Source organism: Schistocerca gregaria, chromosome 1, assembly GCF_023897955.1.
Source record: "Schistocerca gregaria isolate iqSchGreg1 chromosome 1, iqSchGreg1.2, whole genome shotgun sequence".
Taxonomy (NCBI): domain Eukaryota; kingdom Metazoa; phylum Arthropoda; class Insecta; order Orthoptera; family Acrididae; genus Schistocerca; species Schistocerca gregaria.
In genome coordinates this window covers 372,981,187-373,006,782 of record NC_064920.1, presented here as the reverse complement: position 1 = coordinate 373,006,782, position 25,596 = coordinate 372,981,187, and the positions used below count along the sequence as shown (strand labels likewise).

The window sequence follows — 25,596 nt, the reverse complement described above, 5'->3', positions numbered from 1 at the left end:
AAGAACAGTGTAAAGAAATCTTTGAAAGGTTACTTTTCCCCCAAATAAATGAGTGGTTATGCATGATGGGGCACCTTGCTACGAAGCCAAAAGTGTTTCCAAGTACGTGGAAGGGAAGCAACTGAAAAGTGTTGCCCTGATCAGGGAATAGCCCTGATATGAACCCAATTAAAAATTTGTGGGCTATTGTGGAACGGAGGATAAGGAAATTTACAATAGCCAGTAAACGAAGATCTCAGGGAGGAACTAGTGGAAATCTGGTACCATGACAATGATATTTAAATGCTATGTGAAAAGTTAATAAAACCGTACCAAATAGGAAAAAAATGTTGTTTAAGAACAAAGTATTGAATCTACAAATATAATCTGTATGTGGATGTAAGTGTGTAATAAATGTCTAATAATTTGAACACGTCTGTATATCCATCCATAACTGAGTGTTGGTGGTGCAGGACTTTGTGAACGAACTAACCTCTCGATTATATCTCATAAAATTTCGATGGTATTCATGTCAGGCTTTCTGTGTGGCCAAATCATTCAATCGAACTGACCATAATGTTCTTCAAACCAATCGCAAACTATTGCCGCCCACGGATAAGGCGCATTCTCATCCATAATTGAAGTCCATGGATGGCTGCAAATAGTCTCCAAGTAATTGAACATAACCATTCCAGTCAATGATCGGTACAGTTGGACCAGAAGACAGTCCATTCCATGTAACCACAGCCCACACCCTTATGTAGCCAATATCGACTCGCACAATACCTTGTTTAAAACGTGGGTCCACAGCTTCGTGGGGTCTGCGACACAATCGAAACGTACTAGCAGCTCTTTCCAACTAAAATCGGAACTCATCTGACCAGGTCAGGCATTTCTAGGGTCCAAGTGATACGGTAACGAGCCCAGTAGAGCAGCGCGGGCGAAGTCCTGCTGTTATCAAAGGCACTCGTGTCGGAAGTCTGCTGGACAGCCCTTTAACGCCAGATTTCGCCGCACTGTCCTAACGCATTCGTTCGTCGTACGTCCCAGGTTGACTTCTGCAGTTATTTCACGCAGTGTTACTTGAGTATTAGCTCTGACAATTCTGCGCAGACGCCTCTGCTCTCAGTTGTTAAGAGAAGGCCGACGGCTACTGCGTTGTCCGTCGTAAGAGGTAATGCCTGAAAAGTGGTATTCTCGACACACACTTGACGCTGGACATCTCGGGATACTGAATTCCCTACCGATTTCCAAAGTCGAATGTCCCATGCGTGTAGCTCCAACCATCATTCGGCGTTCAAAGTCTGTTAATTCCTGTCGTGTGACCTTAATCACGTCGGAAACCTTTTCACAAGAATCACCTGAGTACAAATGACAGCTCCGCCAATGGTCTGCCCTTTCATACTTTCTGTACGCGATACTACTGTCATCTGTGTACTTGCATGTCGCTATCCCATGACTTTTATCACCTCAGTGTATTTCTCGTATTGATTTGAGGGTTTGATTTACTTTTCCCTCCAAGAAAATATATATTTTCATCTTAGAAAACCATGGTGCTGAATGTGCTTTCAGACAGTAAATTTGAACCACAGTAATCCAGATTTTATAATGCATTATTGTGCTCTTCACTAACAGCCGTCAAAACACATTGTCAATTCGGTAACAAGGTAACACGAAATATTTTGATAAAAAGGCGGATGTCCAGAATATTTGTCCTTTTAACTAAATATGATGGAAACAACAGCATTTTAAAATTACTTGCAATTAAGACACACTGAAGCGCCAAAGAAAGTGGTATAGGCATTGATATTCAAATACAGAGGTATGTAAACAGGTAGAATACGGCACCGTGGACGGTAAAGCCTATGTACGACTAGAAGTGTCTGGCCCAGTTGTTAGATCGGTTGCTGTTGCTACAATGGCACGTTATCAAGATTGAAGTGAATTTGAACGAGGTGTTATAGTCGGCGCACGAGCAGTGGGACACAGCATCTCTAAGGTAGCGATGAAGTGGGGATTTTCCTGTACGACTGTTTCACGAGTGAAACTGTGAATATCAGGAATCCGGTAAAGCATCAAATCTCCGACATCGCTGCGGCCGGAAGAAGATCCTGCAAGAACGGGACCAAAGACGACTGAAGGGAATGGTTCAACGTGACGGACATGCAAACCTTTCGGAAATTACTGCAGATTTCAATGCTGGGGCTTCAGTAACTGTCAGCTGTTACTCAACGAAACATCATCGATGTGGACTTTCGAAGCCGGAGGCCCACTCGTGTACCCTTGATGGCTGCACGACGCAAAACTTTTCGCCTCGCTTAGGCCCGTCAACACCGAGACTGGAAACATGTTGTCTGGTCGGACAAGTACCGTTTCAAATACACTCCTGGAAATTGAAATAAGAACACCGTGAATTCATTGTCCCAGGAAGGGGAAACTTTATTGACACATTCCTGGGGTCAGATACATCACATGATCACACTGACAGAACCACAGGCACATAGACACAGGCAACAGAGCATGCACAATGTCGGCACTAGTACAGTGTATATCCACCTTTCGCAGCAATGCAGGCTGCTATTCTCCCATGGAGACGATCGTAGAGATGCTGGATGTAGTACTGTGGAACGGCTTGCCATGCCATTTCCACCTGGCGCCTCAGTTGGACCAGCGTTCGTGCTGGACGTGCAGACAGCGTGAGACGGCGCTTCATCCAGTACCAAACATGCTCGATGGGGGACAGATTCGGAGATCTTGCTGGCCAGGGTAGTTGACTTACACCTTCTAGAGCACGTTGGGTGGCACGGGATACATGCGGACGTGCATTGTCCTGTTGGAACAGCAAGTTCCCTTGCCGGTCTAGGAATGGTAGAACGATGGGTTCGACGACGGTTTGGATGTACCGTGCACTATTCAGTGTCCCCTCGACGATCACCAGAGGTGTACGGCCAGTGTAGGAGATCGCTCCCCACACCATGATGCCGGGTGTTGGCCCTGTGTGCCTCGGTCGTATGCAGTCCTGATTGTGGCGCTCACCTGCACGGCGCCAAACACGTATACAAACATCATTGGCACCAAGGCATAAGCGACTCTCATCGCTGAAGACGACACGTCTCCATTCGTCCCTCCATTCACGCCTGTCGCGACACCACTGGAGGCGGGCTGCACGATGTTGGGGCGTGAGCGGAAGACGGCCTAACGGTGTGCGGGACCGTAGCCCAGCTTCATGGAGACGGTTGCGAATGGTCCTCGCCGATACCCCAGGAGCAACAGTGTCCCTAATTTGCTGGGAAGTGACGGTGCGGTCCCCTACGGCACTGCGTAGGATCCTACGGTCTTGGCGTGCATCCATGCGTCGCTGCGATCCGGTCCCAGGTCGACGGGCACGTGCACCTTCCGCCGACCACTGGCGACAACATCGATGTACTGTGGAGACCTCACGCCCCACGTGTTGAGCAATTCGGCGGTACGTCCACCCGGCCTCCCGCATGCCCACTATACGCCCTCGCTCGAAGTCCGTCAACTGCACATACGGTTCACGTCCACGCTGTCGCGGCATGCTACCAGTGTTAAAGACTGCGATGGAGCTCCGTATGCCACGGCAAACTGGCTGACACTGACGGCGGCGGTGCACAAATCCTGCGCAGCTAGCGCCATTCGACGGCCAACACCGCGTTCCTGGTGTGTCCGCTGTGCCGTGCGTGTGATCATTGCTTGTACAGCCCTCTCGCAGTGTCCGGAGCAAGTATGGTGGGTCTGACACACCGGTGTCAATGTGTTCTTTTTTCCATTTCCAGGAGTGTAGAATCGAGCGCATGGACATGTACAGTTATGGATACAACCTCATGAATCCATGATCCCTGCATATCAGCAAGGGACTGTTCAAGCTGGCGGAGGCTCAGTAATGGTGTGCGGCGTGTGCAGTTGGAGTGGTATGGGCCCCCTAACACGTTTAGATACGACTCTGACAGGTGACGCATCCAGTCTGATCACCTGCATCCATTCATGTCCATTGTGCAATCCGACGGACTTGGGCAATTCCACTAGGACAATATGAGACCCCACACGTCCAGAATTGCTACAGAGTGGCTCCGGGAACACTCTTCTGAGTTTAAGCTCTTTTGCTGGGTCCAAACTCACCAGTCATGAACATTATTGAATATGACTTGCATACTGCTGTTCAGAAGAGCTCGTACTCTTACGGATTTATGGACAGCCCTGCAAGATTCATGGTGTCAGTTCCCTCCAGCACTACTTCAGTCATTAGTCGAGTCTATAGCACTTCGTGCTTCGGCACTTGCGCGTGCTCGCAGTGGCTCTACACGATATTAGGCAGGTGTACCAGTTACTTTGGCTTTTCAGTGTATTACTGTCCTTTTAGCATAGAATTATAGGCCTACCTTTAGTGTTTCATAATCAGGCAGTAAGAGAAAAATGATAAAAAAGTGACGTTTACCCTTTCAATAAATGGCTATTCATTTACCCGTGTCCATCATCCGTCAAAGATTGTAATACACTACTGGCCATTAAAATTGCTACACCACGAAGATGACGTGCTACACACGCGAAATTTAACCGACAGGAAGAAGATTCTGTGATATGCAAATGATTAGCTTTTCTGAGCATTCAGACAATGTTGTCGCCGGTGACGGCACCTACAACGTGCTGACATGAGGAAAGTTTTCAACCGATTTATCATACACAAACAGAAGTTGACCGGCGTTGCCTGGTGAAACGTTGTTGTGATGCCTCGTGTAAGGAGGAGAAATGCGTACCATCGCGTTTCCGACTTTGGTAAAGGTCGGATTGTAGCCTATCGCGATTGCGGTTTATCGTATCGCTACATTGCTACTCGCGTTGGTCGAGATCCAATGACTGTTAGCAGAATATGGAATCGGTGTGTTCAGGAGGGTAATACGGAACGCCGTGCTGGATCCCAACGGCCTCGTATCACTAGCAGTCGAGATGACAGGCATCTTATTCGCATGGCTGTAACGGATCGTGCAGCCACATCTCGATCCCTGAGTCAACAGCTGGGGACGTTTGCAAGACAACAACCATCTGCACGAACAGTTCTTCGACGTTTGCAGTAGCATGGGCTATCTGATCGGAGACCATGGCTGCGGTTACCCTTGACACTGCATCGCAGACAGGAGTGCTTGCGATGGTGTACTCAACGACGAACATGGGTGCACGAATGGCAAAACGTCATTTTTTCGGACGAATTCAGGGTCTGTTTGCAGCATCATGATGGTCGCATCCGTGTTTGGCGACATCGTGGCGAACGCACATTGGAAGCGTGTATTCGTCATTGACATACTGGTGCATGACCCGGCGTGATGGTATGGGGTGCCATTGGTTACACGTCTCGGTCATTTATTGTTTGCATTGCCGACACTTTGAACAGTGGATGTTACATTTCAGATTTGTTACGACCCGTGGCTCTACCCTTCTTTCGATCCCTGCGAAACCCTACATTTCAGCAGGTCCTGTACGGGCCTTTCTGGATACAGAAAATGTTCGACTGCTGCCCTGGCCAGCACATTCTCCAGATCTCTCATCAACTGAAAACGTCTGGTCAATGGTGGCCGAGCAACTGGCTCGTCACAATACGCCAATCACTACTCCTGATGAACTGTGGTACCGTGTTGAAGCTGCATGGGCAGCCGTACCTGTACACGCCATCCAAGCTCTGTTTGACTCAATGCCCAGGCGTATCAAGGCCGTTATTACGGCCAGAGGTGGTTGTTCTGGGTACTGATTTCTCTGGATCTATGCACCCAAATTGCGTAAGGATGTAATCACATGTCAGTTCTAGTATAATATATTTGTCCAATGAATACCCGTTTATCATCTGCATTTCTTCTTGGTGTAGCAAATTTAATGGCCAGCTGACGCGTGTCTGCAGCCGTCACTAAGCGACATTCAGGCTCACGGTGTTCAGTGGCCACAATGTTTCGCGGTGTAGTGGTCACAGTGTTTGTGGCTCATCAGAGTAAATGAATAAGAGAGGAGAAAGTGGCAGGTGTGTACCTCTAACGCGACCTTGTAGACGTCGTAGAGCAGAGAGCCCTCGAGCAGGTGGTTGGCGACGCGGCGGTAGAGCAGCCCACCGGAGGACGGGTCGGTGCAGGCGCTGAGGCGCCAGCGGAAGGCGGTGGGCATGTAGGCGGCGAACGTGAGCAGCGGGATCAGCACGACGGGCAGCCGCGGCGGCCCGGACAGCGCGCGCGCGCGGCCCGGCCGGCACACCGACACGTACCGCTCCACCGTCAGCGCCAGCAGCATCATCACGCCCACGCCTGCGGGAAACAGTCAGGGGGGGACACTCGTGAAAATGTAAATTTTCAATTTATTTTTTGTTTATTATTAGAACTGATGGACAGCAAGAGTCTAGGGGGGACGCTCGTGAAAGAAATTGGCCGAAAATGTAAATTTTCATTTTATTTTTTATTTATTAGTAGAACTGATGGGCAACAAGTTCTCTTAGTTTCAATGATGAACTCGCATCCGAAGTGCCTGAAAAATAATCAGATGTGTGACGCGACCTTCCTGCCACGGACACTTTTCGAAGTAACACTAGCTCAGCGAACAACTGCAGCTTTTTTTAAAATGAAGAAGCGATTCTGGATTTGCCTTGCGCTACGGACGGAGATGGCAAGGCTAACAGACGGACGCTGTCCAGTGGAAGTGAGATGAAAAGTGCAGTATGGGCTACATGTTTCCACATGGTGTCAACAGACGAACATGCCATTCATCGCCTGTGCCACATCAGATTATGTAAATATTTACAGGTTCAGAGGTGTAACATCTCTTACATTCAGATACAAATGCTTCCAAATTGTATCCTGGATGTTACCAAGCCTACTTACAGGTTTCTGCGCGCCTCTGAACTTCTAAAAAAGTAGAATTAGAATTATATTAATACCTTCAGCTGCTGACGGGCATTGATATATATCAACGGGGACAGGTGAAAATGTGTGCCCTGACCGCGACTCGAACCCGGTTCCATCTGTTTTTTTTTTTTTCTCAATTTTGTTCGTTGTTGATCGTTGGGTTTGGTCGTTGCGGACGCCACATGACATTCGTTTAAGTTCGTTTGTTGATCCTTCCACTCAGCGTTTTTATTACAGAGGCCAACCAGCTCTCTGGCCGAACACGCTGAGCTACCGTGCCGGCTTTCCATCTGTGCCACCGAGGACACAGAGGATAGCGCGACTGCAAGGACTACCTCGCTCACGCCTCCCGCGAGACCCACATTCGCACTTTGTATGACCACACACTTCATTCGTAGTGTCCCACCCCAACACAACACACTCATTTCTAGTGAAAGACATTCTTACCAAGTCCCGTAAGAGTTTGGGGAATAAGTGTGCATCTGCACAGAAGAAGAAGGACAAGGCCGATATTTCCACAACTATATACATATAAGTATTTAAAAAAGTGGGTTCATGGCAAAACCCACAATCCAAATGAGTCTCTAAATTCACTCATATTAAAACGATGCCCTAAAACCACATTTCCATCTGATACAATTGTCAAAATTGCAACTAGGATGTAGTTCTTGTATTTAATTATGAGAATTTAGGGAGGATGAAGGTATTAGAGAGAACAGGCTTTAAGATACCAAATTTCACTCAAGACATATTGATAAAAATAGATTTACAGCAACTCTCTGTAGCCGAAGAGACAGTTGAAGACTTGGTAAAGCAAAGACAGGAGAAAACAAGAAACGAGAGCAGGAGTCTTGGAGGAAAAGAAGACCCTGATAGAAATCTAGGGTCTTCTGAGGAGGTGGCATGAGAAAAAACGTTACTTTGAACTTTAAATTGCATTTCCTAAAAATTATCTTTTCAAAAGTTTATGTACTTTTTTCTCAGAGTCTAGGAGACTAGAAGTACGAATTTTTGTATATATTTCTGTACACTCAATAAATGTTGTCACAACAGAATATTTAGAAATTCCCAGTGAAAGCTGGGATATGGGGTAATGTGCTTGGAATTTTGGGTGTATTTTATGTTACACTTACAGAATTATTATTAAAAAATTATTAATATCCTCCTATTCGATATATTCCAAAAAACTTCATAAGAACACTTAAATATATGCAAACAGATTAAACAAAGAAAATTTTGTAGAAATCTCTCGACTAATTTCTGAGAAAAAGTACATATTTTTTGAAAATAAGATTTTTAAATTCCGTAACAGAAGTTAAATATACGTAATCCAAGGATCTTAACAATAAACGTATTACTTTCATTTAAAGCATGGTACCAAATTTCATAGCCGTATCTTCAAAGTTGTAAATTTGGTGCACCTTTTAAATAGTGTGTGTTTTTCATGAACGTCCCCACTAAACCACTCAAATGGATATTTTTCGTGTTCGATTCTCTGGTCCATTGGGTAATTTCCTCTAGTGATGGCTGGTGCAAGCGCGCGACGTGCCTTGTTCACTCTTTAAAACTTTTATTTGTCGATTTTATTTTACAGTCTGAAACTAAAGTCAAAATCGGATAGAATGTGTTAACACTTTGTCAGTCCCGCCTATTGAAAGATCGAGAAAATTTCGGTAGACCGCCGAAGTTATCATTTCACACGGTACGATTTTTCCCGCTTTGACGGGCTCGACAGGACGTCATTATACATTGTCGGCTTCTGTCTCGGGTTCTTCGACGTTTGTTGGGTATTTTTCTGAAGTTTCGCCAGCACGATTGGCTGCCATTGTCAGAGCTTCACCCTTCATTGCTGGTGGTGGACTGGAGTCGAGCTCTCGGTCGCAGTTATACAAACCACCTGGAGCGTCAACATCCAAGGGCTTTTTCGTGGCCATTACTGCTGCGATTCTCCCCTTACTATCTGCAACGGTCGTTCGCCGCAGCACGGGAATACAGGATCCGTTCGCCTAGACGCTTTGTTCTTTGCTGTTGAAGTTACTGTCATGCTTGTGTATTTCTATAGCTTCACTGAACAGGCGGGTGTGACAGTTCTTTTCTGCAGCAAGAACTTCGTGTTGGCGAATTTTATATTCGGTCAATTTCACACAGCGCGTACTCCGCTACGGCCGATTTCTCCAATTGTTCCAACCTGCAATGCCGCTTATTTTCGGTGATCCTAGTGTTAAATGAACGTCCAGTCATTCCAGCGTAGACTTTTCCACATATGTATGTGGTATATCCCCGACGTTGCAAGCGGGTCCCTTCTCTACTTTGCTGATTTGAGACGCTCTTTGATCTTCTTTATCGGTTTATAAATAGTCTTAGCGCCGCCTTTGCACATCATTCGGCCGATTCTGTCCGTCACTCTAGGAACGTATGGCAGAAAGGCCGTATCCGACGTATTCTTTTCCGATGTGTCGCGTAGCCGAGTGTTTCATTCTGTAATACTTCTTACTCCTCAGAACGCTTACTAGGTGCCGCATATCGCGTCTGAGGTGCTGCGGCTGACATATTCGTCTCGTTACGAACGTATTAATAATGCCTCTTTTCTGGATCGAGTGCTGATTTGACAGTTTGTGCAGGTATAGGTCCGTGTGTGTCCGATTTTGATACATGCTCAATTCAAGGATTTCACTACACCTCGTGACCAGCTCATCTAGAAAGGCTACCTGTTGGTCCTTTTCTACCTCCACGGTAAATTTAATGTTGGGATGGAGACTGTTCAAGTGTCTTATGAAATAACCGAGCTCTTCCTCACCCAGGAGCCACACAACGAAGGTATCATCGACCATCTATACCTCACCTTATGTGTACAAGATGCTAATTCCAGCGCCTGTGCTTCGTAATGTTCCACAACGCCTTCCACCGGTTCGTAAAAGTTGACATTCCACAGGAAATAGCTCGTGATGAGACATGCATGAAAGGGCTTGGGGATATGTTGCGGGAAAAAGGAACCGATATACTTCAGACAGTCATTGAGTAGCATTTGATAAACAAAGAAACATCAGAGCTAACAAGGATATCGTTTGGTCGAAGTTTTAGTTTCTTCACCTTGTCAGGGAAGTATCCTGACCCCTTTCTTTGTGTGTTAGGCTTTTCCACTAGCGGCTGGAGCATAGGGGCCAAGTGTTTCGCCACTTTCTGCGTCGGTCTACATTGTGTCGCGAGGGACATTTAGTTTAAAAAGCAGCCGTTTGTTGTATGAAATGAAGCTGCTGGAGGACACCAGGTATTCGTTCAGTACGTAAAGAAATGAAAGACATTGCTTTACTTTATCTTGAGGATCACGAAGTTTTGCGTGAATTGGAGTAAAATTTTTTTAGAATGACAGTCAAGATGAAGGAATCGACGATTCAGGCGATAACTCTGACTTTTCGAGAAGGACTGCGTCAGACTTCAAGTGCGTATTTGTCGTTTTGATTTCACAAGTGCAAACAGCCTTATTTCAGAGTGTATCACACAACAAATTTTACTACGTGAAAAAGGGCAATAATTTATAATTATGGTTTTAGGTTGTAAGTTTTGATTACTGAAAATTGGATAGTGGACTAGAATGGTAAACAAAAATTATTTTGACTTTCATATATTTTTATATTGTTTGAAAAACCTAACATTCATTCAAAAATAAGGGGGAAAAACTAAACATTCAAAGAAGCACAAAACATGTAATCCAGAAGAAGGAAAATCTTTAGTATCATAATTAAATCTTGGCTACTGTTCTTAGGAAATAATACCGAAAACCCATAACTATAGCTGACATTCTGAGAAAGGGCAAGCTCAAAGTATTAAAGCTAGAGTTTTAAAACTGTCCCAGGCTACGTTCAGTAAGTGTAGACAAGAGCAGTTCAGCTAGTTGCTTTGGCCAGCTAAGACTGTAACCGCGTTACCTGTACGAAAGGTGTGTTGCGTACCTATCGGGCGTTACCTCGTAACGATCCCTTTCCTTATGTGATCAGGATCTTGATAGATTCCACTAGAAACTGGAGAGATGAGCCGTGTAGAAACTGAGTGCTGATATATGGAGGGGTGCGGAATGTTTCGGTTCTGCACAGTTATCTTCCTGTCCGTTACTTAAAAATAAGCGGTATTTATAACAAAACTGAAATTGTCAATGTTTAATATCAGTTTTATTGGAAAATTATTGATCTGTAATGACAAACAGAGGGATGTTGTGGTAAAAATAAAAAATAATACAAATTTACCTTTTAGCTCTGGAAAACACAATTTTCTCGATAAAAAGGTAAAATTAAAACAAATCTTAAAACAAAAACATATCAAACACAGCTTCAACACTTCGCTGAGCTTAGCTAAGACGTGTTTGTGTTATTCATAAACAACCTTCGCACTTATCAGTAATAACAGGGCACTCTTGCCTTTGATCATGGTGATGAAAGTTCTACTGAGAACCCAGTAACAATAATAATTATGTAGACATTTTTTTTACATTTGTACATGTAAACTGTATTTGTATTAAAACGAACTGTTTTGGTTACATAAAAGCTCAGAAGTTACGCGATCAACTGATTTTTATTACTTCTAAAATGCAATTCATATTTTGTAACGATATAAATTAAACACTCGGTTAACAAAGAACTATATGCAGTTCTAATTATGCCAAAAGCAAGGAAACAAAAAAAAACGAAAAACAAGAAGTCGACCGCTACCAGTTTCTCTCAGACACATTCATTCACGTTTCTTTCCCCAACAATGCCACCAATACTACAGGTAATTCTAACACTCACTATGTCATTTATGCAATGTAACAAAACTACCGAACCGCAGTTTGGTAGAGCGCAACTCTAGTTAAAGCAGAAAAAAAAAGGAATTTGTTTCACATAATTACAGGTTGTTTCTCTGTGTGACATACTATAAAATAGGGCGTTGCACAGAGAGGAACCTCACATCCTGCTGAGCTGAGTTTGGTGATACTACTTCATTGGTAGTTTCAATAATTAACACTTACATAGTGGTTAAAATACATGATCTTAACACAGCAAATACCGAGGCTCAACTGTCAGACGTTTCTAGTCATAAATAAATGACTACCACCTAACATATAACGTATCATTATTTAAGGAAACTGGATTTATGTACTGCAATTTGCAATACTAAAAGCTGCTATGAAAGTAACAGTAAGTTTCTGTTCTGGGGCGATTGGTATTTCTAAATGAGACAGTAACACAGTGATGAACAGTATCATCAACTCTGTTTATGGTGAAGTAAGAACACATGAATAATGAAATATATGAAAGAGTACAACGTAAATAAAATAAAAAACTAGCATGTCTTGACCCAACTTCGTCTTTCCTTCATGTAGGTTCAAGGTATAGTTAAATCAAACGCACCGGGCGTTGCAGTGAGTCCCGCCCCATACCTCAGTAGCGATCCGTCATTGGCTACCTTTAGCGTCTGTCGCATCCAAATGGGAACGCCAATTTCGCGAACCGCCGCGTCAACGTGGAAAACGCTTGCCGCTGCCGTTGCCGCGCTGTAGTGGGAATCGGCCTTTACTGGTGAGGCACTCTGGAGTCGCGCCGTTTGTGGTACCCTGTTCAGCTACACAGAAAACGATATGCAGGTGACCGGTTACCAAATCGCATCGTCAACCAGTTTCATTTGTTTTTGTACTTTCAACAAGACCAGTCAGCAATCGTGATAATCTAATATATAAGAAACTATCAGCCTCGATTGCGGTAATCAAACCTTTACCTGGGTTTCAACTCAAATAATTGAGCACTCTTCAGAAGATATGCCTGAATCTATAATTTGTCTCAGAAGGCATCGTCTAGAAATAAAACTAAAACAGCTTGAAAATGTGACTACACCTATTCAAGCTGTTTTAGTTTTATTTCTAGACCATATCCTCTTAGACAAATTTTAGATTCAGGTAAATCTTCTGAAGAAGGCTCAATTATTTGGACTGAAACCTAGGTAAAGGTTGGTTTCATTACCGCACTCGAGGCTGATAGTTTCTTATATATTAGTTTCATTTGTGTTGCTCCGTGTGCGGGGTGCTTAATTTTAAGACATGCCGCATCTATTTAGAGAAGATAGAAGGGCAGCTGTGAATTCTCCAGAGTTAAGCTTTTCTTAACCTTTCTTCATTTTTTGCGTACAGTGGTGAATAAGTGATTAACGCTCTTCGGTAATAATACTGCATAGTCATATTTTTACGCTTGAATTTAATACAAAAAGTGAATTAAGCTGAAAATTTAGCATATTTTGTTTTAAAATGAAAATTAACCTCGATTTTATTGTGCGGGAAGTTGAGTCGGAAGAGTCGTAATTGATTTCCATGCGAATTTCATTTCGGTGCTAGTCGAATTGTATGCGAACGTAGACTAATTTATTAGGCGCTACATTTCTGGTGCCAACTGACTGTAGGTGTTATACAAAACACGATCTAGGCGAGTCTGCTATCACCCTCCATTGTGTTCACTCTGTTAGCGTCACGAAAATATGTAAGTAAGCTCACCAACTCCCTGTATCTTGCTTATAAAAGGGTCGATCGACTACAGATCAAACTTTGCAGCAATGATCGAAATTGATTCACAATCATAACTGTACGAGTGTCTGACATTAACTGGTTATTCTCGCCAGAAATACCATAGTATCTTGAGCATCAGCTTTTCCGATTTCTTTCGGAGATAGCACCATAAGCAGTGCAAACTGAGCACAAATCATTTGAAATATATCCAATGTTTCAGTGTTAGAAAACGTGATTTTCAGTAATATGTACTCCTCTCATCCTCATTTTCGTCTGTTTACTAGGCTGACTAAGAATTTCTGCCTGGCTGCAACTGCACACAGCTGGTGGGACGTTAAACTGCATCAACAAAATCTGAATATGTAAGTCGCTACGAGGGTACTGCTTCTTTACTCGCCCGCCTTCATAGCCTCGCCGCTCACAACCTTAATTAAAAAACATCATCTGTGATTTCATTCTTCACTTCTCTCTCTCTGCTTTAGTTTTAAAATTTAAAGATTGATGTTGGAGCGGTAAAGATGACACTTGCATGTTTTCGACGATGAATATAATTTTACTTGTTTTACTTTATTTGTATACGCACATAAATTCTAGTGTTACAACTGTTTATGTATGTGGTATGCCAGTACCCTCTGCTGCACAACAACAGAACTGCTCGAAGTAGTGAAGTGCAAACTTATGACTGCGAGAGTTCGAAGAAATTGTATTTTTTTTTTGTCCTTGTGTCGTAACTGTTCTCAAATATTTAGGCATTGATTATAAAATGTTTATGTACGAAAATAAATCATTAAATGCGTCGTAAAATCGTAGTCGTAAGCCATGTAGAAATCGATAGTGTTTTCGGGAATCGATTATGAAGTTAGTATTAGTCACTAGGGAAGGAATAAACATAGTGCAAAATGGCAGTTATGTAAATCAGTAGATGTATCAACCAGAAGTCTGAAGGAAGACAGCAGCAAACTTATTTTGAGGTGAGTTGGATATAGAATTAAGTGCTGCTGACAATATCTTTGAGCTGCGTGGCTCAGTTAAAAATGAAATAAAGTACCATTGACTAGGGTGACCAGACGTCCGGATTAATCCGGACATATCCTGCTTTTTAGCTCTTTGTCCTGAGTCCCGGCGGATTTTTACAGTGTCCAGCTTTTTCGCAAAGTTGAGCGTAATACAGTTAAATTTACAATTCGTTCCGTTCTATTGCTCTTTTCTTAAATACTCTAACTATTGGCACAGCCTTCATGATAAACACGCACGAAGGCGGTGTTAGTAGGTGGCACCAGGATCGTCGATGTTATCGTTGATCGACCTGTAAGTGAATGCAAATATCGATTATTTAGAATGTTCGTTTCGTGTCTTCGCTTTGTATTGGCTTGGCTTCCTGTAGTGCACGTGTGATTTGTGAGTGTAATTTTTAACCGAGTGAGTTACGTAAAATATTTGGCTATGCCTAAACACTTTCTGATGTCCTTTCATGCAAATATCCGGCTTTCTAGAAAGGGAGAAATGAATTTGAAGCGGAATGAAAAATATGTGGAGCTGGAACGTACGTCTCAGTGGCCAATAAAGGTAAGAAATAACTTGACAGATTAACTGTCATGGTTTTATTTCATTGTTTCGTAGTCATTCAGTTTTTTTGGTATTCTGAAGGGTAAAGTGCTGCGTACATGTCGTCAGCTGTTGCTTGAGTTGTAGATGTCGGTAACGGTGCGTCGAATGGAGTTGAATGGTATTACGTTTTTCGGTTTGTAAACAATTCCGTGTTGTTGGCATAACAAAACAATTGACGCCACACTATCACCACAATCAACGTTTTTAATTTTTTATATTGCTCAGTTAACCACCATCTGACCATCAGTAATAATTGACAACTAGTTTTAATTCCCGGTAGAAAGACGCAATCTTATTGGCTACCTGAACGCTATAAAACGAAATGCATGTTGCTTTGTTACTGAAATGTTAAATTTCTTGCACAGGTGGCCTAGATCTTGAGCATCACATTGCTGTGTCCTCTTTTTTTCTTCCTTTGTCTCCCTTTTAGAAGCTGTTTGTCCTCCTTTTTAAACAATTGCATCTGTTCACCCTAACATTAACTCTATGTACCGAAAATAAATTTTGGATGTGTCGTAAACCAGTAAAACTTTTTATGTCGTAACTAGAATGAACATACTTGTTCAGTCTGTAGGTAGAAGCGGCTCTCACCGAGAAATACACGCGGATCACAAACGCGACACAATTTTTGTGCTAAGTAGTGTTTGACAGAAGTCGGACTAAATAATACATAAGTACGAAACACTTCATGGCTGGAGGTTGTTTTTGAATTACGTGTAGTGCAACTGACCCATCCTTTGTCTTTTCTTCTGCCAAAAAAATCTGTGGAAGTGTTCTTAAGGTGCCCCCACACGTGTGACTGCATGCCTGATAAGTACTCTTGCACAAGCGTGCTTCCCCAAGCATCTTGGTGACTGTGTTGGATAAATTTGCGCAAGCAGAAGGACTGTACAAGCAGCTTAAAGCTTGATCGAATTTCGATTGTGCATGCTTATGCAAGCGTTGAAGCGTTTGTATGCTTGAGCATTTGTTCCAAGAATAGTGAGACTTGTGCAAGCATTTGTCAGTGATCTGGTTTGATTTAATTTTCATTTGGCTCTGTTAAATTACATTCTGTACAAAGGCTGTACTGTACGCCAAGTTAAAAAACACAATATTATATGAAGAAAGTGGGAAGAAAATCAACAGTGATGTCAGATAGTTTCCATATCGTGTCTATCTCGAGTAGTTAATATGGACATTTTTTACTTAATGTGGAAGTTCTTAGTTTCTTTAACCACTTCACATATCACATTTTATCTGTTCTTTTTTTTCGTGACAAGCGAAAAGATTGTCAATGGCAGCTCATCGTCGTCTGAGCTCGACATTTTCTGATAAACAAACTAATGCTCGTACAAGCATGCTTGAATCTTGTGTATGCGCCAAGAATTTGTGCATGCTCGCTCAAGTATGCTTGCACAAACGTTCCTGCCAAGCATACAGTTACTTGTGTGGCCGCCTTTAAGGGCCCAACACACAAACGACAGACTGCGGCGATACGATATCGCCTGCAAATGGTCGCTCGCCGCGACGCTCCAACACGACCAATTTTCCAAGCAATGACAAGCAGTATTATGAACGCCACTGTGAATTTATGCTATGGAAAATGAGTTGCTGTGTTTAGAAGCAGTTTCCATAACCTCACGCATAGGCTACCCGCAAAACATAAATTAAAAGAAACGAGAATTATAATTTATTAAATTTGTTTTGAAACGCGTTTCTTGGGACCTGTACGTTCCTTAACAGAATAGATTACATTTTCCACTGAAGCAAAATGGGTTGTGTATATCTTTCCAGTGTGCCAATGCATTTCATAACGTTTATTAGTCTACAATTCTGTTTTTATTTCATAGTTTTGTATTTTAACTGCAAGTATTTACAGTCTACTTGATATGTCTATAGAGATGTTCTTAATTGCAGCGCTACAAATTACCGTTACTTTTGTTATTAATTGCAAAAAGGAGTGTCAGATTACCATGAAATGAGAAGCGACATTAGTATAACTGTATAATAAATTTGCTCTGGACAGTTAACTAAAAATGTCCTGTTACCATTACAGTAGGTATGTATGTTATTCTCTTTAAAATTTAACATTTTGTACAATGCGTATAATTATTTTATAAATAACTGAAAATCATCAGATGAAGCCCATTGTACTACGAACTTGTCATTTTACTTCTATAGCACAAGCTTCAAAATGATAATCTCAGCAGAATTTGAGGGTGTCTTGAATTAATTTTAAATGTCAACTCCGTCTACCACTTCACTTTTCAAAGTAGTTCTTGGTCCCTGGATAACTACAAATTCTAACTTAAAGTTCGTACTCACTGTGGGCGAAGCGAAGTGAAACAAAACTGCACAACCACGGTAAAAAAAAAAAAAATAGAGAAACGAGTCACAGCCGTATTGGCACACACCGCTACTAACCAGCCGGACAGCCATATTGCTTCCTCGAATCGCAAGCGATCCATCAGATTGCCTGGGACTGTCATGTGACCAGCAATCGGCGACCGATCGCTGCGATTTGCCAACAAAACGGGCGATATGTGAAGCGATCGGTCGCCCATGCGACGCATCGCTGTGATCTGTCGCTCGTGTGTGGGGCCCATTAGCCACAGATAAGTCTGTGAATATAATGTTTATTGATGTGCTTGAGCGTGACTGGAATGGCTCCAGCAGATAATGCCACAGCTCGAGAAAAGCGATCTAGTAACGTCTGTAATCCATTCTTGCAATAGAAGTTAATCTCTTTTAATACAATTCATTTAGTTTATTATTCATTTCTTTTTGTTCTTCCTTCTTGCCTTTTCCATTTTTCTACAGGGTTGGAGTTGTTATATGGGTTTCGGTAGCGTCAGTAGTAAGTTGTTGGCCCGATACCCTTCCTGATGACACTATTCCCCCCAGGACAAAATCTGAGTATTCTACGAGGGTCACTCCAAAACTAATGCACGCTATTTATGTAGAAATACAGTTTTCAATCTGCATTTGTGAAAGTTTTACAGTGTGTAGATACATCCTTCCCGCTTGTTTTCAAACTTGGTTCAACCTGTTCCCGTGAGTGGCGCCGTCACAGCATGTCTTCAAGATGGCTGCTACACTTGACGTTCGTCAGAAGCAACATGCTGTCATAGAATTCCTGTGCTGTGAAAACGAAACAGTGGGAAACATCCACAAGAGGTTGAAAAAGTTGTACGGAGATGCTGCTGTCGATCGCAGTACAGTTAGTCGGTGGGCAAGCAGGTTACGTGATGAAAGCGGGCAAGGCAATATTGAGGATTGTCCTCGCAGCGACAGGCCTTGCACTGCACTCACTCCAGACAATACGCAGAGAGTAACGAATTGGTGACTGCTGACAGACGCATCACAGTAGACGAATTGTCACGCTACGTTGGGATAGGGGAAGGAAGTGTTTGCAGAATACTGAAAGTGTTGGCGTTAAAAAGGGTTTGTGTCAGGTGGGTTGTTGGATGGACAACACTGAAACACCCGCCTTACAATCCTGACCTGGCGCCATGTGACTATCATCTCTTTGGGAAACTGAAAGACTCTCTCCGTGGAACAAGGTCTGAAGATGATGACTCCCTTGTACACGCTGCTAAACAGTGGCTCCAACAGGTTGGTCCAGAATTTTACCGTGCGGGTATACAGGCGCTGGTTCCAAGATGGCGTAAGGCAGTTGAGAGGGATGGAAATTATGTGGAGAAATGAAAATATTGTTCCTAAAGGATGTATCTAGACACTGTAAAACATTCAAACATGTAGAATAAAAGATGGATTTTTAAAAAAATAGTGTGCATTTCTTTTGGAGTGACCCTTGTATGTTTGGAGCGTAGAGTGAATCTCATGGTTACGTGGTTACTAGCGCAGTATTTACCTACTGTAGTTGGATGAGGGGAAACCTCCCAAAAACCGAGCGAGATGGCGCAGAGGTTAGCACACTGGACTCATATTCGAGAGGAAGACGGTTCAAACCCTCGTCCGGCCATCCTGATTTAGAGGTTTTCCGTGATTTCCCGAAATCGCTTCAGGCGAATGGTGGTATGGTTCCTTTGAAAAGGGCACGGCCGACTTCTGTCCCCATCAAAATGTGTTCAAATGTGTGTGAGTTCCTAAGGGACCAAACTGCTAAGGTCATCGGTCCCTAGACTTACACACTACTTAAACTAACTTATTCTAAGAACAACACACACACACACACACACACCCGTGCCCGTGGGGGGACTCGAACCTCCGGCGGGAGGGGCCGCGCAATCCGTGACATGGTGCCTTAAACCGCACGGCAACTCCGCGCGGCCCCGTCCCCATCCTTCCCTAATCGGATGAGACCGATGACCTCGCAGTCTGGTACCTTCCCCTAAACCAACCAACTTGCCAAACCTCCTAAAAACCACATCCAGGCTTGTTGGCGCACCAGCCCTCGTCGTTAATCATCGAGGCGATTTCAATGTGAAGAAGGATCGCCTCGAATCCCGGAAACGGCGCCATAATGCGCGCTCGGCGATCCGGATGGCTGAGTTTATTGGATTTGTTTAGCAGCTAATTTTCTTCTTGCTCAGGTAAATACTACCATCTTGTTTTCAAACGCATTATAAGTCGGTAATTTTATAGTACTTTAATACGTCAAGAGGAACAGATGTGACGATTTTCAACCCGGTCAGTTAGTATAGTCTCTGATACCTATGTAAGTAGGCTGTTTAGGTTTTTATTTTGGTAACTCCACGTAGCGCTCTGTATGAAGATCACTGGCTGTTCTGTGTGAAGTCTGTGGCTGGTTGGCATTCTTAAAATATTCGCTATTGTAGTGTTGGGCAGTTGGATGTGAACAGCGCGTAGCGTTGCGCAGTTGGAGGTGAGCCGCCAGCAGTGGTGGATGTCGGGAGAGAGACGGCAGAATTTTAAGAGCGGACGATCTGGACGTGTGTCCGCCAGAAAGAGTAAATTTGTAATACTGGATATCATGAACTGATATATATACACTCCTGGAAATTGAAATAAGAACACCGTGAATTCATTGTCCCAGGAAGGGGAAACTTTATTGACACATTCCTGGGGTCAGATACATCACATGATCACACTGACAGAACCACAGGCACATAGACACAGGCAACAAAGCATGCACAATGTCGGCACTAGTACAGTGTATATCCACCTTTCGCAGCAATGCAGGCTGCTATTCTCCCATGGAGACGATCGTAGAGATGCTGGATGTAGTCCTGTGGAACGGCTTGCCATGCCATTTCCACCTGGCGCCTCAGTTGGACCAGCGTTCGTGCTGGACGTGCAGACCGCGTGAGACGACGCTTCATCCAGTCCCAAACATGCTCAAGGGGGGACAGATCTGGAGATCTTGCTGGCCAGGGTAGTTGACTTACACCTTCTAGAGCACGTTGGGTGGCACGGGATACATGCGGACGTGCATTGTCCTGTTGGAACAGCAAGTTCCCTTGCCGGTCTAGGAATGGTAGAACGATGGGTTCGATGACGGTTTGGATGTACCGTGCACTATTCAGTGTCCCCTCGACGATCACCAGAGGTGTACGGCCAGTGTAGGAGATCGCTCCCCACACCATGATGCCGGGTGTTGGCCCTGTGTGCCTCAGTCGTATGCAGTCCTGATTGTGGCGCTCACCTGCACGGCGCCAAACACGCATACGACCATCATTGGCACCAAGGCATAAGCGACTCTCATCGCTGAAGACGACACGTCTCCATTCGTCCCTCCATTCACGCCTGTCGCGACACCACTGGAGGCGGGCTGCACGATGTTGGGGCATGAGCGGAAGACGGCCTAACGGTGTGCGGGACCGTAGCCCAGCTTCATGGAGACGGTTGCGAATGGTCCTCGCCGATACCCTAGGAGCAACAGTGTCCCTAATTTGCTGGGAAGTGGCGGTGCGGTCCCCTACGGCACTGCGTAGGATCCTACGGTCTTGGCGTGCATCCGTGCGTCGCTGCGGACCGGTCCCAGGTCGACGGGCACGTGCACCTTCCGCCGACCACTGGCGACAACATCGATGTACTGTGGAGACCTCACGCCCCACGTGTTGAGCAATTCGGCGGTACTTCCACCCGGCCTCCCGCATGCCCACTATACGCCCTCGCTCAAAGTCCGTCGACTGCACATACGGTTCACGTCCACGCTGTCGCGGCATGCTACCAGTGTTAAAGACTGCGATGGAGCTCCGTATGCCACGGCAAACTGGCTGACACTGACGGCGGCGGTGCACAAATGCTGCGCAGCAAGCGCCATTCGACGGCCAACACCGCGGTTCCTGGTGTGTCCGCTTTGCCGTGCGTGTGATGATTGCTTGTACAGCCCTCTCGCAGTGTCCGGAGCAAGTATGGTGGGTCTGACACACCGGTGTCAATGTGTTCTTTTTTCCATTTCCAGGAGTATATATATATATATATATATATATATATATATATATATATATATATATATATATAAACTTTTGAACACTATTAAGGTAAATACATGTTTGTTGTCCATCATAATCTTTGATATGCTAACTATGCCTATTAGAAGTTAGTGCCTTCAGTAGTTAGAATCTTTTATTTAGCTGGCAGTATTGGCGCTCACTGTATTGTAGTAGTTCGAGTAAAGAAGATTTTTGTGAGGTAAGTGATTCATGAAAGGTATAGGCATTGTCAGTCGGGGCTATTCTTTTGTAGGGATTATTGGAAGTCAGATTGCGTTGCGCTAAAAATATTGTGTCAGTTTAGTGTTGATCAGAATAAGTAAAGAGAGGAATGTCTGAGTACGTTCAGTTCTGCTCAGCTGTTTGAAAATCAAATAACGTAAGAGGTTTATCAGCTCAGTAATTCATTAATTTTTCTAGTGGGATGTTTCACCTAAAGAAAATGTTTCACTGGTTTCAGCGCCAAATTATATTTTTTGAACGAGAACATTTTCGTGTATGACTATTAGCTGTAGTTAAAAATTACAATAAATGTTTATACAGGTGCCCTAAAATTCCCTCGCTTCCCTCGCTTCCCGCGCCCGGGTTCCCGGGTTCGATTTCTGGCGGGGTCAGGGGTTTTTTCTGCCTCATGATGACTGCGTATTGTGTGATGTCCTTAGGTTAGTTAGGTTTAAGTAGTTCTAAGTTCTAGGGGACTGATGACCATAGCTGTTAAGTCCCATAATGCTCAGAGCCCTTTGAACCATTTTGAACCTATAATTCCTCTGAAAAACTTAAGGATTGTAGAGGGAACTTAGCAGACAATATTTTTAATTGAAACACATGTCCTGTTACAGCCGTTTGAAAACATGTTTGCTGGGTAAGTATACAACAGGGTAGACATGGTGAGGGGTGCCTACGTCTGATCGGCTGATGTCATTTGACCTCTCTGATCTGGTTCGAGCCTCGTGCACGTGTTTGTAAGTGTTAGAGCAACATGGCTGAATACACGTTTCCAGAATACACTTACATGATCCTTCTGTAAGGTGAAGCCTACGGTAATGGAAGAGCTGCTCGTCGCCTTTATCAAGATCGTTATCCATAACGCCCGACCCCACGGCGTATCCTTTTCGCCAAAATTACGCATTGGCTTCGAGGGATGGGGTTCTTTCACCGTCAGCAGACACGACTTCGGTGCTCTTAGGAGACGCCGCACACCCGAATTCCAGGCCGTATTGCATCACATTGACGAGAACCCATCAACGAGTACAACGGTCCGGTTTATTTGGTTATTAGTGAGTGGAACTGTAAAAGAAGTGATGCACTGGGTCACGCCTAATAAATTACTTTTAAAAGTAGTCGCGTTACGAGCATGGGTTCCAGTTCAAAATATTTTTGATTTACTGAAGAAGTTTCGCCATGAGTCTCCTGTTCCGCAGAACAATTTCGGTTATGTTCTGTCTAAAAGATAATGGCAAGGAATTACTAATCTACATCTGTACATTTTAAAAAAAGACTCGTTCCACACTATTACTGTTAGTCATACAAATGATCCGTGGAACATAAAATTATCTGACAATTTCGAGGAACACTCCAGGAAATAGCATTAAATCACACCATCGAACAAACTCCTGTTGTTTAGAACAAATGTACAATAAGAGTTATCATACAGAATGTATGGATACACATGTTGCTCTAAAATTGCGACTAGCGCTGATTATCAGCAAATTACCAAACTACGCTGTGGCGTAGCTTTCAGGGTTTCTCTTCAAAATGACCTATGTCTGATAACTGTACAATGTTTGGTTCTTGTGCAATGAGTAACTGAAAGTGTTCCCAGACCTTTCCAAAGAACACAACCTGAAAAACGACATTCTCAGCGCTACCATCGTAGTAAAAGAATACGTGCAACAGTGCGCCATAATTGTGTTCAAAATAGTTTCTTACGATTTCATAACTTTTTTAAGACTCATCACTTCTGTTTCTGTGTTCATGAGCAGCAATTTTCCAATTGCCTTTACTTTTTATTACTGTATTTGTAGACATTACTTTTCATGTCCCACAACTTTGGCCATAGATGTGTCGCATTTATGAAATTCGTAGTTCTCTCACTGTTTTGCTGAACCACAATTAAATACAGGGATCCTATTCGGTTTCAAAGCTGTATATTTTCCTCAGTAAGTATTACATTTACAAATATGATTGATGCATGAATAGAATCGTGAACTCTTAAAGTTTGCCTTTTGCTTTCCACAAATGTGCTACTAGTGCCTCTCGGCCACAGGACACGCGTCCAAGCGGTAAAGTTCGTCCCGTACCCCACGTAGGTACATCCTGTCAGTGGTCATCACAGCATCACTGATGCGTTCTCTAAGATGCACCAGTGTTCTTGGCAGTGGTGTACATAAACTTCGTCCTTAATGTAGCTCCAAAGGGAAAAAGAGTCATAATGCGTCAGGCAAGGCCACATGGGGACAAGCGAACGAAGCACATCATCTTCACCACTACGCCCAAACCAGTGAATGGAACTTCGTCATTCAGACAGCGACGAACATCGATGTTCCAAAGAGAGGGTGCCCCGTCTTGTTGGGAAATGAAATCCTTGGAATCAACAGTCAGCTGCGGAGACAACTAAAACTACCACATATAAAGGTAAAGAGGTAGCTATCACAATCTTCTCATAGAAAGCGTCAACCTTCGGCGAATCTCATGCATGCGCCGCAGTTTCACGATGGTGTTCAGTGCCCACACTCTCATATAGTGGCGTTTAACCTGTCCATATGTAAACGGAAGGGTGCTTTGTCGTTAATATACTCTCTTAGCCAAAATGGTCATTCTCAAGTGCTTCCTGAATTGTGTTGCGAAATTGAAGGCACCGGCCATACATAATTTTCCGGTTTTAATTGCTGCACGAGCCACAGAGCCGGCCGCTGTGGCCAAGCGGTCCTGGGCTCTTCAGTCCGGAACCACGCTGCTGCTACGTTCGCAGGTTCGAATCCTGCCTCGGACATGGATGTGTGATGTCCTTAGATTAGTTATGTTTAAGTAGTTCTAAGTTCTAGGGAACTGATGACCTCGGATGTTAAGTCCCATAGTGCTCAGAGCCATTCGAACGAGCCGCAGACGGTACTGTTTGAAACGTAATCGCCGTCGCAAAATCTTCCACACGGTATTCTGCGGGGTTCGACGTAACTTTCCCCTCCCTTGTCCAAGGTTACGTCTGGCGTGCGTTGTCGACCGGTTCTTTTCTGTTTACAGATAAAGTGCCTCTTAAATTGCTGATACCAACGCACAATCCGTGGTTTACATGGCGGTTCTTTTCTGTAATTCTTCTAAATGCAGGCTGCACTGTCGTAAAGATAAGCATCTCGCGTATTCCACCGCAGATAAAGCCTTTTCTTACGTTGTCGCGATTTGCTTTGTCGTACCTCCAACTAGCGGACGCAATGAAAACTCTGTGAGTTTACGATTCTGTTCATGTATAAGTCATATTTGCAATAATGAAGAAGTCAGTTTTGACCGAAAAATTATGAAGGTAATTTAGATAGTGGCTGTCTGTCAGGAGGCACAGTTCGGCTCCGCTCGGCAGTGGCCTGAAGGTGAGCTGCATGGACTGAAACGTGTCGCCACTATCTTCATAATGTTACGATCAAAACTGATTTCTTCATTATAACTAAGTTTAGATCGCTGTATTCCAAACGTTATCAAAACTTATTAAATCATATTTGTTTGTACATGTAAGTATAGGACTTTGAAAACGAATGAATCATTTACATCAGGCGTGTATTAATCATATGAGTCTTATTTGTAAATACCTTTCTGTATTCCTAGAGTCCTTCAACCGTAGCGTTGCAAACGTTTGGCATACCGATGAGAAAAAAGTGCACTTCCAAAAGGTACGTCAAACTTCTCTATGAATCACTAGTATCAAAAAACCGAAAGGTTGGTTGTGAACTGATAGACAGCCTTTCACAGTGGTACTTGCCCCACCACTTCTCGGAAGAACTGCTTTTACGATATATTCAGAATTGTTTCAACATTCTAGAAGAGATCCATTCAGTTCACGAGTAAAAGTTTCGGCAGGAGTTCGCTTACTTAAGAAAGAAAACATCCACAAAGGCCGAGCTCTCTTGTTCTTGCTAACTTTCTTCCTCGTGTGACGCAAAAACAGGAGAGCCACACTCAGTTTAGGTAGCTCGCT

General features: G+C 43.7%; 1 protein-coding gene across 1 annotated transcript in view; it reads right to left on the bottom strand.

Moving 5' to 3' along the window:
• Nucleotides 1–25,596, bottom strand: part of LOC126348544 (probable G-protein coupled receptor B0563.6) — a 69,905-nt gene that overhangs the window by 17,301 nt on the left and 27,008 nt on the right. Inside the window, exon 3 of the mRNA XM_050002366.1 lies at nt 6,013–6,281. Within this exon, the coding sequence (XP_049858323.1) occupies nt 6,013–6,281 (269 nt within the window). The remainder of the gene's footprint in view (nt 1–6,012; nt 6,282–25,596) is intronic.